Genomic DNA, 14405 nt, shown 5'->3' on the forward strand with positions numbered 1-14405 from the left:
CGAGACCAATTTGCTTTTACCTGGGAAGGACAACAGTATACTTTTACCCGTTTGCCTCAGGCATATAAACACTCGCCTACCTTGGCCCACCATGCCCCAGCACAGGAATTGGCAATAATCCCATCAGAAAGAGAGGTCAAAGTCTATCAGTATATTGATGACATACTAAAAGGGGACATACCATAGCTTCGGTGCAGACTATGCAGGACAGAACTATTAATCACCTGGAAGGAACAGGCCTTCAAATACCCAAAGAAAAAACACAAGCCCCTGCCAGTGAAGTTAAGTTGTGGGGCATCTGGTGGAAAGGAGGGTCAGCCTGTATTCCTCAGGACACCCTCTCAGCATTAGATCAGGTAAAAATTCCGGAAGGTAAAAAGGAGCTGCAACACACCTTGGGATTCTTGGTCTTTTGGAGAAAGCATAAGCCGAAATTTGCAATAATGGCACGTCCCTTATATGACCTGTTGCGAAAGAGGGTGATTTGGAAATGGACTCCAGCTCACGATGAGGCACTGCAGCTTTTGGTGTTTGAAGCAAGCACCCATCAAACTTTGGGCCCTATCCACCCCACCGACCCAGTTCAAATTGAATGGGGGTTCGCACGCTGGGGATTGTCAATTCATTTTTGGCAGAAAGGAGCAGAAGGTCCCATTCGACCGACTGGGTTTTATTCTAGGAGTTTTAAGGACGCTGAAAAGCGGTACTCCAGCTGGGAAAAGGGTTTGTTTGTAGTGAGCTTAGCTCTTAGAGAAGCGGAGCGAACCATACGCCAACAACCTATAGTTTTAAGGGGGCCCTTTAAGGTAATTACGCCTGTGTTAGCAGGGACCCCTCCCCCTGACGGGGTGGCCCAAAGGGGTACTGTGAGGAAACGGTATGCTAAAATCGAACATTACTGTAGTGTTTTTACAGTCACTGAAGGTACCGCAAAGGTGTTAAACATACAGGAAGAAGCGACAAACCTTCGGGAGGAGGATACCCCTCCTCCTTCTGTAGTTAGGATTGCCCCGCCATTTTCGGAGGAGCTGCGAAACGTATGGTTCGCAGACGCCTCCGCCAAACGAGAGGGCCAACAGTGGAAGTATCGGGCTGTAGCTATTCATGTGGATACCTAGAGGGAAATAATTCCTGAAGGCGAGGGCAGTGCCCAAGTGGGAGAGTTAGTGGCGGTATGGAGTGTGTTTAATAGCGAGGGAAAAGCAGGGACTCCGGTGTACATCTACACTGACTCGTCTGCAGTAGTCAAAGGGTGCACAGAATGGCTCCCTTTTTGGGAACAGAACAACTGGGAGGTAAATCGGGTGCCAGTGTGGCAAAAGGAGAGGTGGCAAGAAATCTTAAATGTTGCCAAACACGGGGATTTTGCAATAGGATGGGTGCCCTCCCACCCGGAAGGGGGTACTCCAGTGAGTGAGTGGAATAATAGGGCGGATGAATTGGCCAGAATTGCCCCTCTGCAGAAGGAGGACCAAACAGGAGAAAATTGGGATAGGCTCCTAGAATGGCTACATGTTAAACGTGGCCACGCGGGGTCTAATGATTTATACAAGGAGGCACATGCCAGAGGCTGGCCTGCCCCTCGGGACGCTTGCAGGGCCTGTATTTCAGCTTGTGAGCAATGCCGACTTTGGCTAGAGCGACATCCCAGGGAGGAGTTCCCACTCCATTTGAGAGACAAAAAGACCCTCTGGGAAGTCTGGCAAATCGATGATATTGGGCCTTTCCGAAAGTCAGAAGGAAAACAATATGTATTAGTAGGCGTGGAAGTAATTTCTGGCCTAGTCCAGGCCGAAGCATTTCCACGAGCACCTGGGGAAAATACAGTGTGGGCCCTGAAAATTTGGTTTAGCTCCCTCCCAAAACCTGGTTCTATTCAGTCAGACAATGGCAGTCATTTTACTGCTACCAGAGTACAGGAGTGGGCAAGGGAAGAAGGAATCAAGTGGGTATTCCACACCCCGTATTACCCCCAAGCCAAGGGGATAGTGGAACGAACTAATGGACTCTCAAAACGATTTCTGAAACCTCATAAGCCGCATTGGGCGGAGCACCTCTGGGATGCAGCTACCGGAGTCAATGGTCGCTGGGGAACAAATGGATGCCCCCGATTAAATGGCTTTTGTCCTAAACCCCCAGTTTTAATTCCAACGTCTCAAGCTCTTAGTGTTCCAAGGGAACCAACCTTCTCTCCTGGACAGCCAGCGTCGGTAGAAATGCCAACCGTTGGGACCGTCCCCCTCATACTTACTGAACCCCTTAACAAATATGCCTGGAAGGCTGAAGATGCCTGGGGGGGAAAGAGCACAAAATTAACACTCGCTGGATTGTTCCCTCATTTTAAGCACGTAGATGAAGCCCAAACTGGGCAAGTCGACGTTTTGTTTCATTTCACAGGAGATCCCTGCGGGAACGCAACCGAATGTGGGAAGATTAACATTTGATTTTGACTATGTGTATTTTTGTGATTGATTGTATAACATTTGTAAGCTTAGGCTGGATTTGTAGAGCAAAATGTCAATTTTGTTGTTTTGGTGTATTGTACGGGTCGCGATCCCTGGAACAATCAGTTATCCCCTCAAAGACTTTAGGGATGAAGGAAATGATATAAAGAATTCTTTTATGCAATTGGCTGAACAAATAGCAAGTGTTTATAACCTCACAGAATGCTGGATATGTGGAGGACCGTTTGGTCTATCAAGTTGGCCCTGGGTAGCTATACCTTTGCTACCAAAATGGTGGGTGAGTAAATATAGCGAAACGAAAGGGAATAAAACATGGCAAAGCTCACATGATTCACCCAGAGAAAGGTAAATACTGTTTGGCTAGAACACAAAAGGATGGCGTCTTTGTGGGTAACGGCACATGTGAATGGACATATCAGAACGTAAGCATAACCGTTCAGGTGGGAGAGGGGCCACATGAAAAGGATGAACTTGTATACAGCTATGCCTGGGTGAATGAAGAGGGATACCAGAATGCATTTCCCAGATTTTGGTCTCTCACACCTAATACCAGCCGAGGCAACTCTGTGGGCCGTGCTTGTATTTGGGACCAGGAAGCAGGAGCTTACAACTGTAAATATTGTAATAGAATAGATTGGCCCCGTTGGAGGAGAACGTGGGAAGGCCTTTGTTCAGACATACCATGTTGTGAAAACTCCACAAAGGAATCGCTATATTGTTGCGTTGAAAGTGGCCGTTTGGTTTAGAACCTACCCCTTATTTTGACCCTTCGCCCCGTGTGGAACATTGGAAAGGACCCTTTGCTAACGGATCAGTGGCCCTCGAGGGACACTGTTGCATATGTGGAAACCATGCATATAAAGCGTTACCAGCAAACTGGTCAGGAATATGTTGCGTTGGGGTGATCCGTCCCTTGGTTTTCTTACTCTCAGAAACAGACGGAGACCATTTAGGCATTTGAATATATGATGATTTGAAGCGGGAAAAACGATCCAAAGTTACTGATACCTCCCTCACCGATGGGAGTGGCCGGTCCTGGGGTAAAGACGTGCGGACCCCCCAGCGTATCATACAACATTATGGACGTGCAACTTGGAACCCCAATTGTTACCGAAAAACGCGGTAAAATCAGAAACAACTCCTTAACACTAATTTAGTATTAAAGAGCAGGCATTCTTTATTCACGGCGCCGGATGCAGGGGGGATCGTTCCTCCTCACGTGCATACCTTACGCACCTTTCCCATACAATTTATAGATCAAAAATTTACCTATTCATACATATTCATTATTGTCCTTTCTACTGATTGGTACAAACTTGCTTGTTCCACATGTAGATTACTGCGCAAACTCAGTCGACTTCTTCTATTGTTCTCTTTTGAGTAGGTGGTATTACTTGGGTCGGTGGTCCGTGAGTCGGTGGTCGCGATCTCCCCCTGCTGGAATTACCTTTTACCCTTTTGGCTCTCAGTCCCGGCAATCCTGGCCAGTTTTCTCAGTCTACTACACAAAACTGCACTTTATCATTCCTTTTGACAGAAGTGCATTCTTCTAGTAACAAAACACATTGTCTATATATAAATGATTAGAAACACAAATTGGTTTTGATCACTACATAGATCGATGGATACGCTAATTCCTATACTCTATGTTCTCATATAACAATTCTAGTTGATTTGGCTACACAATGAATGGGTTAGTGGTGCTTGAGAACCCATTTATAATCTACATTGCATTATCCGGCTGCAAGCCGTATTAGAAATTATCACCAATCAAACAGCTGAGGCCCTCGACCTACTGGCAGATCAGGCAACCCAAATGCGAACTGCAATTTATCAACATCACTTGGTTCTCGACTACCTACTAGCCGAAGAAGGCGGGGTCTGTGGGAAATTGCATGATTCTAGTTGCTGTTTAAAAATCAATGACAATGGCAAAGTCATCAAACAAATTACTGCCGGAATACGGAAATTGGCCCATGTTGCCCCCCAAACCTGGAAAGGCTGGAATGTCGATATGTTCTCCTGGCTTCCAGGAGGTCCTTGGATCAAACAAATCTTATTTTACCTATTGCGTGGTCTAGCTACGTTACTGTTTTTGCCATGTGTCATCCCATGTTTCATTCAGTTAATCCAACGTGTTGTCACAAATATGCAGTTTGTACCCATTGTATCACCTGATGGAGTTAAACACATTGGAGCTGTACGTCAATCTGTGTCATCCACAGCCCAAATTGTACAAAGCGTTTGTCTCCCCAGTCTGTTTTATTTGGAAACTGAATTGTTACTGATGTTAGGCATTGGCCTTGTTTAGAGTTTATCCTGGAAGGGCTGCTGACTGCTGGCGGGTGGTCTCCCTTTTGGAGATCGCTCCAAGGCGACGGCTCCACGGACGGCTTGGTTTCACGGAGTGACCTCTTACCATTCCTCTTGGGACTTCCAACGTCCCTGGGTGGGAACGGGCGCAGCGCCGGTGGGGATGGGTGGCATGGGCAGGAGGCAGAGCTGCCCTTCCTGCTGGGGACACGGAGGGGACAAAGCTGCCGGAGTCAGAGCGTTGGTGGCTTTGTAGCTCCCGCACTCGGCCACGTCGGCCCCAGGCAGCGCAGGCTCCTCAGACGGTGGGAGGCAGAAAAAGTGATTCACCCTGGCGTGGCCCTGGGGACGGGAGGGAAGGCTTCAGCCTCAACTTCATCCTCGGCTCTGGCTCCGGCTCCGGCTCTGGCTCTGGCTTCTCCTTCCCTCTGTTTTGCAGCCCAGCCCAGCCCAGCAGCTGGTGCTTCGTGGCAAAGACAAAGCGTGTGGGCAGGTGATGCCCTGCACCACGGGAAAAAGCGGCTGTTCTGCTGCTCTCCAGAGGACGCCAGCTCCTCTGGGGCTGAGGTCTCTTCTCTCCTGTTAGACTTTGGGAAGAGGAGATACCCCAAGCTGCAGAGCACCCTAGGGCTGGGGTTGCTGCTTTCTCTCTGCCTGAGCAGAGTCCTCACTGGGGGCCGAGTGCCACCTCGTCCATGCCCTCAGCAGCCGGAAGCTCAGCCGTTGCACGTTAAACCTCGACTCAGCCTTCCTCAAGCTGAGGATGAGGAGCGCCTGTGTTGCCAGGGAGGAGACCAGGAGACTCGTGTCTCTCCCTGCATCTTGAAGGACTGCGGGGACAAAGCAGCAGAGGTGAGGTGACAGCCCTGTGTCCCCTCCAGGCAGGGCACGTTGTGCCCCGTGATTCCAGGGCCAGGAGGGAGCCGGGGGGCGGGAGGCTCAGCTGGGTGCTGCCGGTCAGGAATGTGCCCCTCCAGAAACAGCCCCCTCCCCGGAGACACGCACACGCTGGGAGTAGAGCCCCCCTCTCCCAGGGGGGAGCTCCGTGCTGGGGTCCTTCCTCCTCCCCACTGCCCTCACTCACCCTCTCTGATGTACTGCAACTCCTCGTGCCCATCCACCTGCCGTCCGATGAGCCCTGAGGGGATGCAGCCCGTTGGGGACCCTGCTGCCTGTTGGGGACCCCACTGCCCATTGGAGAACCCTCCACCCAGCCCACCTGGCCAGCACAGCTCCCCGGGGTGGGGGCTGACCCTGGGCTGCGGCATCGGGGAGGGGATGGATGAGCCTCCTGCCAGCCCTGCCTGCACAGCCAGGGGTGGGATGGGCAGAAGGAGTGCCCCACAGGTCCTGCGCTGGGCCACAGGGACCCTGGGAGAAGGAGGGAGGGACCACGGGGCTCGTGGCTCACCGATGAACTTGACAGCTTCCCGCCGCAGGGGCTCCTGTGGGCTCCGCAGGTAGGACTGGCTCTGGCGCAGGTATTCCTTGGCCCTGCTCCTGTTCCTGGCCAGCTGGAGGGAGGAGAAGGGTGCACGGTTGGTGCAGAGCTGCCCCCCAGTCTGGCCCTCCCCCCCCGCCCAGGGCCACCCTCCTTCCCCCCAGCAGGACATTCCCAGCTCCCTGCCGTGTGGCATCGGGGTTCGGAGGGAGCAGAGGGCTCCCCAGGGACACTGGGGTGCCGTCCTGCTGGCAGGGTGCCCTTTGGGACTCCGGGGGAGAGGACAGCCTGGGGCAGAGCCTGCTCCAGGAGGGTGCATACCACCATGGGGGCACAGGCCCCCCGTCCCCCATGCTGGGCATGGGGCAGGGCTCACCCAGGGCGGAACCTGGGGGCGCTGGGGCTGTGCGTACCAGGCACTCGCTGATTCTCCATGCCTGCACGGTCTCGCCCAGCTGGGCCAGCTGCCGCCACTTCAGGAACTGTCCAGCACTGCTGAGGGTTTCCTGGGAGGCCTGGTGAGTAGCAGAGATGCCACCACCACCGCCAGGGACACAAGACCCTGTGTCCCCCCTCTTTGGAGGGCTCAGAGCCTGCCCTGCCCGTGCAGGGAAGACGCACCAGCTGGGGACTGATGCTGCCACCGGGTTCAGCACCCTGGGGGAATATAAGGGCAGCCACCCTCTCTGGCTCTAGTGTTTTGGCCTTGGTGACCCCAGGCTGCTGCAGAGCCACAGCGCCGTCTCTGGGGCTGCAGGGACTCACGCCAGGGGTTGTGTGGAGGGAGCTGGGTGGGAAAGGGACCTAATTCCCCATCCACCCGGGGAGCAGGAGGAGAAAGGCAGCAGCGGGCAGGGAGGTGCGCTGTGCCTGGTGCTAGGGACCCAGCGAGCTAGACCTCATGGCGACACACTTTTAAAGGGTCCAGCACCCCCCTGCCCAAGGAACAGGTCAGGTTGGGAGTCCCACCTTGGCCACATTCTTGTCCTCGTCGTGCAGGTGAAAGAGCAGTGGCAGCAGGCTGCCCCACACCACCTCCTTCATCTTCTTCTTTTTGGCATCCACCACAACCCCCATTGTGTTTCGGAAGAGCCGGATGGAGAGCTCCCGCACAGTGCTCGACTCCTGGTGCAGGAGAGGAAGAGGACCTCAGTCTCAAGCCTATGGCAAGCAAGGGGCCCAAAACAGCTGCAGGCAGCCCTGCTCCAAAAGGGAGCAAGCTGTGGCATAGAGAAGGTCTGCCCAGGGAGGCTAGGGTCCCTGGGGCTGGGGGTTGGAGAAGGAGACCCTGCGGAGGGCTGGAGGATGCTGCCAGGGCAGGGTGTGCATCGGTGGGGCTCAGCACGTCTGCCAACGTCCTGCAATCCTCGTCTCTGCCGCGACAGGGAGGCTGAGCCAGGGTGGGTCCACGTGGCGGGTTTGGGACACACCACAGAGCTGCCAAGGGCAGCGATGGGGTCTGGGGGCTGCGGGGCAAAGCATCCCCCTGCAGAGCACGGGAGGCATGAATGGAGGTGCCTGTTGAGAGGGGCACGGGTCTCTCCCCCAGCCTTACGTCGCTGAAGAGCGGCTGGAGCTTCTCAGCCAGCGCCAGGGCAGTCAGGCTGAGCGTCTTCCCCTCCAGCAGCCGGAGCAGGTTGCTGAGCAGGGACAGGGCGATGGCGCTGGCATCACTGTCAGCACCCTGCAGCTGCTCCATGACATACGGCAGCAGGACGAGGGTTTTCCTTGCCTGTTGGAGACACACCATCTCCTTTTTGTAAAGGAGCGACCTACCAGAGGGGTGAAAACCCTCTCCGCGCAGACTGGCCTCCCACTAGCTTCTCAGCAGGCAGTGCAGGTCACAAGGGCAAGGTCCTGGCAGACAGGGCTTACCGCCATGGCCGTGAGAAGAGCAGGGCGCAGAGGGTGAGGACAGACAGCTCTGGCTCCTTGCCAGCCCCTTGGCTACCCCCTTCTCCACCAGACCCCCTGGGTAGGCTGGTGGGCACCTGGTGCTGCCTGGAAAGCTGCCTGAGCTGCCAGCAGCCCCTGCCGCAGCTGCTGCGTTTCACCCCGGGGCTCAGCACCCCACGGTCAGGCTCTGCAGACCCCACGCTCGGGCTGGTCACTCTGCCACCAGCACCCCTGCCAGGACGTGCTGGCAGCAGAAGTCCCTTCCCCTCGGCACTACTGCCTCTCTCCTTGCACGGCACAGTCATGGGGCAGAGGGCGGGGCAGGCAGGAGAGCTGGCAGCAGCCGGCACGGCTCCCTGTGCCCAGAAAAGCCCGAGCCACCACGTTACCCGTCACCCACTGCTCCACCCTGGGCTGCTGTCCCGGCTGTCCCTGCTGCCCCCTACTCACCGTGTCGGGCCTCTCACTGAGCCTGAGGAGGCCCCTGAGCACCAGGCTGGGCATCCCCAGGCACTGGCTCTGCAGATACATGGGGAAGATTTCCAGGGCACGGTCCAGCTCTTCACTGAGGCTGGTGCAGCCCAACATCTGAAACACGCACAGCGGGAGCTGGTGAGGTGTGGTGCTGCCTCCAACCACTACCTCAGGGCAAGGATGCTGGGTCACGACCAAGCCCAGACACAGGCAGCAGGGACTGTGGAGAAGCCCCGTGCCCCACGCTCCACCACACTGGTTGCTCGCCTGCTCCTCCACGGCGACAACCAGAGCCCATCTGCTGCCCCAGCTCCCCCCACAGCAGCTGGCATGGGAGAGCTGAGCATCGGAGAGAGCTTGGAACAGTGCCGTCAGGCTCACCTCAACGAGGAAGACCATGGCGATCATCCCCCAGGTGGGCTCCTCCACACTGAGGAGTTCTGCCAGATGGCAGAAGATGGTGGAGAGCAGGGGTCTTGGGGTCTTCATCATCTCCCTGGCAGGGGGAAGGAGGCACCATCAGGCCTGAGCCAGGCAGACGCATATCTTTGGGGTTTGCACCACTCTGGGCATCACCCACCTGCAGCGCTTTCTTTGAGCAACGGGAGCCCTCTGCCATCTGTGCCCCCAAGGGAGGGGGTGACATGGGGTGATGGTCCCCGAGGAGCAAGGGAGAAGGGCCTCTCACCTGGCCACAATGCGGACTCCCATGAGGTGGGTCTGGCTGCTGAGCAGGGCATCCCAGCCACCCTGCGCCTCAATGGCCAGCGCCTGGCTCTCAAAGCCCATGCTGCAGAGCAGCACTCTCATGGACTGCACCACAGACCTGCACAAAGAGAAATGCTCAGCTCCCACTGGCACCCCTGCCTTGGCTCCAGGTAGCTGGCAGGGATGAGAGGACAGGGATGGAGCACCTGATGGGACCGAGCAGATCCTCTTGGTGCTCCCTCCAAAAGATGTGCACCTCCTGCACCGTCAACTCCGTGGTGAATGACACTTGGAAAAGCAGTGCCAGGAAAAGCTGGGAGAAAATCGCCTCCACCTCCCGCAGGCAGATGCGCTGCAGGAGGATCTCGCTTACCGTCCTGGCTGCCTGCAGAAGACAGCTAGACACTGAGACGTCCCTGCGCCCCTGGGGACGTCAAGGCTTGGGATGGGCAGGGAAGGAGAGTGGAGGCCCTGGACAGCCGAGAGCAGCCCCAGAGGTCAGTGAGGCCTCATCCAGTAACTCACAGCCAGGGAGAGGACGCGGGGGTTGTCCCCAGTAGAGGTGGAGGTCTTGCACGGCGACTGGTTCATCAGCCTGCTGAGCAGCTCCTGCAGCACCTTCTCCGCAACCTGGGGCTTGGAGAGTGTCACCTTCCACATGCGCATCGCAACACTGCGGGGACCCGGGGCTCTGTCAGCAGGGACACCCCAGAGGATGGCCAGGCTGAAGTCCCTCGGGAGGGTCTTAGGGCCCCTCTCCCGGAGTGAGAGGACCCCCAAAGGCTGGTGGGCCCCGTACCAGGTACATGTTGGGGAGCACTGCAACAGGCTGGCCACCACCATGCTGGGCTGTTTGTGCATCAGCACCAGCAGGGCCCTCTCCAGGCTGTTGAGGGCTACCACCGCCCTGATGAAGGGCAGGTTTCTGTAGATGGCCCACACGATGTTCAGCACCTGGACGACAGACACAGAAGGGAGTGGGGTTGTCAGCGGGGTGAGCGCAGCTGTTTACCCAGCTCCCACTGGGAGCCGCTTTGCATTCCTGCTGCAGTACGCTGGCTTGAGATGGCATCAGTGCTGGTCAGGCACAGGGCCCAGGGAGGAACGATCCTCTGGTGGGCCCGAGTGTTGGCTGTGCCACCCACGGGCTACTCACCTGTCCCATCGGGAAGGCAGGGTCTGCCACAAGGACTTCCACCATGTGGGCAGCCACCCTGATGCTGTAGGCGCTTGGGGCTCTCAAGCTCTTGATGGCCATGAGGATGATGTCTACCTGGTCAGAGGGCTGGAGGTGGTACTTGAACATCTGTGCGATGAAGGAGAGGAGGGGAAGTTTGTCACCTAGAGCATCACACAGAGCATCTTGGCTGTGCAGTGAGAGTGGGATGCAGGGCTGCGCTGGGGAGGAGACCGATGGTGGGGGTCAGGGTTCTGTGGGGAAGCGGAGCTTGCTGCGGGCTTTTGCCTAGCCTCCGCTCAGGAACAGCGTGAGCCCACATCATCCCCACGCATCAGGTGTCCCTTCACTCATGCTGACCACCCCAGGCAGGAGCCGAAGGCACTTCTTACCGAAAAGATTTTGTTAGCGCTGCTTTTTTGCGAGATCTGCCCGTCCTCCCAGAGCTGCAGCTGCCCTGTGTCATGCAGCCAGGGCCACCTGCCTGGGGAGGACGAAAACCAGGGTGCTCAGAGAGAGGGTGAAGAGCTGGAGGTGCAGTCTGAGAGCTTTAGGCAGAAAAGTCACTAGTAAAGAAAGAGGGCACCCAGGCAGGTCTGGGGAGCAGATACCCAGGGAGGGTCTGGGGCTATTGCGAACAGGGGCAAGGGGAAATGGCTCTTTAGACTGCAGGCAGGCAGGCTGGATCAGGCTTTCTCTCACCAAGGAGAGTGGTCCCTTGCTGCCCGTGCCTGGGGGCACCCAGCCCATCACAGCTGCTCTTACTTCTCTGCTGCAGGATGAAGGCATGCAGGTGACGGAGAGCTTTTGCAGCTTCGCGGCGGGTCGCCTTGTCCTTACAGGTGCAGCAGAGGGTGAGGTGCCCAACCAGCCTCCCCAGCATCACAAACCGATGTGTCTTGGAGCACTGATGCCTGAGGACTACAGCTTGTGCGAAGCAGGGGCAGACCTGGAGGAAGAGAGGCAGTGTGGGTATGAGGTGAGCCTAGGCACAAGGTGAGCCCCGGCTGCTCCCAGAGCAGCCAGGCAGCAGCCCAGCGCAGGGGAGGGCTGCTGGACCCAGGTTCCTGCCTTGGGAGAGAGCACGGACAAGGACAGGGGCAGGGCAAAGACCCCTGCTCCTGACTTCCTGCTGACTGGGTGCCCAGCTTCCCTGGGAGGTGCTGGGGCTCAGGAGCACAGCGATGGGGGACTGGGGCTGCCCAGACTGGGAGCTCGGTACCTGCAGCAGGGGTTCGGTGGCGATGAAGTTGGCCAGCCTGGCAATCCGTGCCACAGCCCTCTCCTGCACTGCTGCTAGCTTGGAATCGGTGAAGGGCAGCAGGAGCTGGGAGGAGAAAAGCTGCTGATCTGCCAGGGAGGTGGCATGGCACAGCACGGCATGGCCAGGCTTGCGCCGGGGCAGGGCCTGGGCCCAGGGCACGTGCCCTTCTTGCCCCTCGAAGCAACCTGCTGCAGCCAGGCAGGCCACCGCATCCCACTCCTGCCGCTGCCTCTGCTGCCTTCCACTCACTCGCTCCCCACCCAAAAAAAGGTCCCTCCACCCCCCACCCAAGGAACCCAAGACTTTGGGGTGACCACCTCCCTGGGGACCTGTGGTGGAGGCTCTAGGATGTGGCCCGGGGGAAAGTCCCAGGGCTGGGCTCCCCTTGCCAGACAGGCAGATCCATCTGTGAGGGAGTGTTGGGCAGGACGAACAGCAGGCAGGGCTGCAGGAGCGGGGTGGGCTGGGGCAGGAGCAAAAGGAGCTCTGGCAGCAGCCAGGAGGCAGGGGGCTGGTGGGGAGGCAGCGCAGGGAAGGAGGAACATCTTTGCCCCCCTCCTTGCACCAGGCACTGATTGGGGAGGGGCGGGGCACCACTCAAGCCATGGGTCAATGCTTGTGGGGACCCTGTGCCAAGGCCAGACCTGCAAGATGTTCTGCAGCTCCAGGATGCCGAGAGCACCGGCGCTGCTTACCAGCACCTGCAGCATGCTGTCCATCGTGGCCAGGGTCTGTGAGGGGGACAGAGTCTTGGGGCAGCCCTAGAAGCCTGGGCGGGGTGGGGGGTGGGCGTGGCTGCACCCTGCGGTGCCCAGGAAGGGGCCTCGGGGTGGGGGAGCTCCCCGTGGCTCACCCCGTGGCATACCTCGGAGTAGAGAGAAGCCTCAGGGCCTGGGTGTCCTGCGGAGGGAGGTGGAAGATGCTGCAGAAGCAGATGTGGAGGAGTCTGCTGCTCATCTCCTGCAGAAGCAGCCCCGCCTTGCTGTGGGGACAGAGAGGTGCTCTTCAGACACAGCAAGGAGGAGACAGACCCCAGGGTTGGAGACCTGGGCTGATCCCCATGACACTGACACTTGCATTTGGAGGGAAAAGCCTATGGCACCCCTTGCCCTGCTGTCTGCCTCCCTCTTGGACCCAGGACTGGGGGTGGCCCCTGCCTGGGAGAGGTGCCGTTAGGGCTGCCCAGCAGTGGGGAGGCCAAGCTGGGGGCTGCGGCAAGTACCTCATGGAGGCGATGGTCAGCATGGCTTGCCGCCACACCACAGTACCCAGGTGGTCAGTGGGCTCCTCTTGCAGCAGCACCTGTGGAGCACAGCAGGGTGGGATGGATCGGGATGGGGCAGTCTCCCTTGCCCATCAAAAGCCTGCGGGGCTGGCAGAGCCCAGGTGCCACCATCCCAGCACTCCCTCCCCACCCAGTGGTCCCAAGCCCCATGGTGGGAAGGGCTGTGCCCATCACAGAACCACAGGCTGGCCGAGAGACCTGCAAACGTCATTGGGTCCAAGCCCCAGCTCCAGCCAGGCCACGCAGCTGGCTTTCAAGCATCTCCAAGGATGGAGACCCAGAGCAGTGCTCACATGCACCCCACTGCCCGGCTGAGCCCTCTCCTGCCCCCAGGGCTCTGCCCACTGCCCACTGCCCCTGCCTCACCTCGATGGCCTCCACCACCTCCAGCAAACAGAAGTAAAGCATGTCCCATGTTGTGGAGCCCGCGCTGCTGGTGCTACAGATGGTGTAGATGGAGGCCAGAAACTTCAGCTTCTCCTCCTCTTGCTGCCAGCCAGGGAGGGGACAGGCGGCCAGAGAGCGTCAAGGGGGTGAGACAGGTTGGGGGGGAGGGGGGCAGCACAGCCCCCAGCACCTTGCGAGCGTGGGATGGGGGCAGAAAGACTGGTCAGGAGACATGGGCGCAGCCTCATAGAATTGGCCTTGGATACCTTTGGTCTGCTCCTGAGGAAGGCTCGGATGATGTCCAGGTTATCCTCGTTCTGCCCGGGCAGAGCCAAGGTGGAGCAGCACGGATCTGGCCGAGAGAAGGCAGGCAGGGCTGGGGGGCGAGCAGGGGACAAAAAGCCAAGCCCTCTGCCCAGCTCCCAGGGATGTCACCAGTCCTGGCTCAAGGCTGGGACACAGGTGTCCCCTGTGAGCCCCAGGGGCGAGGGCGCAATGCTGGAGGGCAGCACGGGGAGGGGGGTCTGGCGTGCCCAGGTGAGGGACAGGCTACCACCGGCTGGCAGGGAGGATCCCTGTCCCGGGGTGCCGTGACAGGGATCCTCCCTGGCCACTGTGCCATGGGAGCCCCGATGCCAGCCTGGCTGGGCAACGCGAGCGCGGGACCGGGCAGGGACGGGCAGGCAGCCCCCTGCCCGCAGCGCCTGCACACTCACCCGCCTGCAGCGGCTGGACCTTGCACATCTCGCTTGGCTTTGGCCCGGAGTGGGGAGCCAGGGCAGCTGCACCCTCCTTCTCCCCCCAGGCCTGCCTGGGCCTGCTAGGGGGTCTCCCTGCCATCCTGCGGAGGAAAGGGGTGAGGGGGACCCTGTGCCCCACAGGGCTGCCCTGCCAGGGGCAGTGGGGCAGAGGTGGCCATGCTTGGGGGGCTCTTTGCTCTCACCCTGTCCTAACACCGTCCTCCCAGACACTGGGGGGGACAGCACTGGGTGATC

At 58.3% G+C, this 14405-nt stretch overlaps 1 protein-coding gene and 2 long non-coding RNA genes across 3 annotated transcripts; all 3 read right to left on the bottom strand.

The window, feature by feature from the left end:
* Positions 1-5402: 5402 nt before the first annotated feature.
* LOC142058266 (maestro heat-like repeat-containing protein family member 6) lies at positions 5403-8992 on the bottom strand. The gene is made up of 8 exons (XM_075095424.1): positions 8971-8992; positions 8566-8703; positions 7775-7951; positions 7189-7344; positions 6633-6734; positions 6190-6292; positions 5863-5916; positions 5403-5608 (listed from the first exon to the last, which is right to left on the bottom strand). The coding sequence occupies exons 1-8, from the start codon at positions 8986-8988 to the stop codon at positions 5403-5405; spliced, it is 954 nt and encodes a 317-aa protein (XP_074951525.1). The 5' UTR covers positions 8989-8992.
* A 30-nt stretch (positions 8993-9022) lies between these two features.
* On the bottom strand, positions 9023-9608 carry LOC142058656 (uncharacterized). Its single transcript, XR_012661060.1, has 3 exons — positions 9504-9608; positions 9278-9415; positions 9023-9085 (listed from the first exon to the last, which is right to left on the bottom strand). It is a non-coding gene; the product is annotated as an uncharacterized LOC142058656 (long non-coding RNA).
* Positions 9609-12634: 3026 nt separating this feature from the next.
* LOC142058657 (uncharacterized) lies at positions 12635-13757 on the bottom strand. The gene is made up of 4 exons (XR_012661061.1): positions 13677-13757; positions 13390-13512; positions 12961-13040; positions 12635-12720 (listed from the first exon to the last, which is right to left on the bottom strand). It is a non-coding gene; the product is annotated as an uncharacterized LOC142058657 (long non-coding RNA).
* Positions 13758-14405: the final 648 nt, after the last annotated feature.

Source organism: Phalacrocorax aristotelis, chromosome 6 (assembly GCF_949628215.1).
Source record: "Phalacrocorax aristotelis chromosome 6, bGulAri2.1, whole genome shotgun sequence".
In the NCBI taxonomy this organism is placed as follows: domain Eukaryota; kingdom Metazoa; phylum Chordata; class Aves; order Suliformes; family Phalacrocoracidae; genus Phalacrocorax; species Phalacrocorax aristotelis.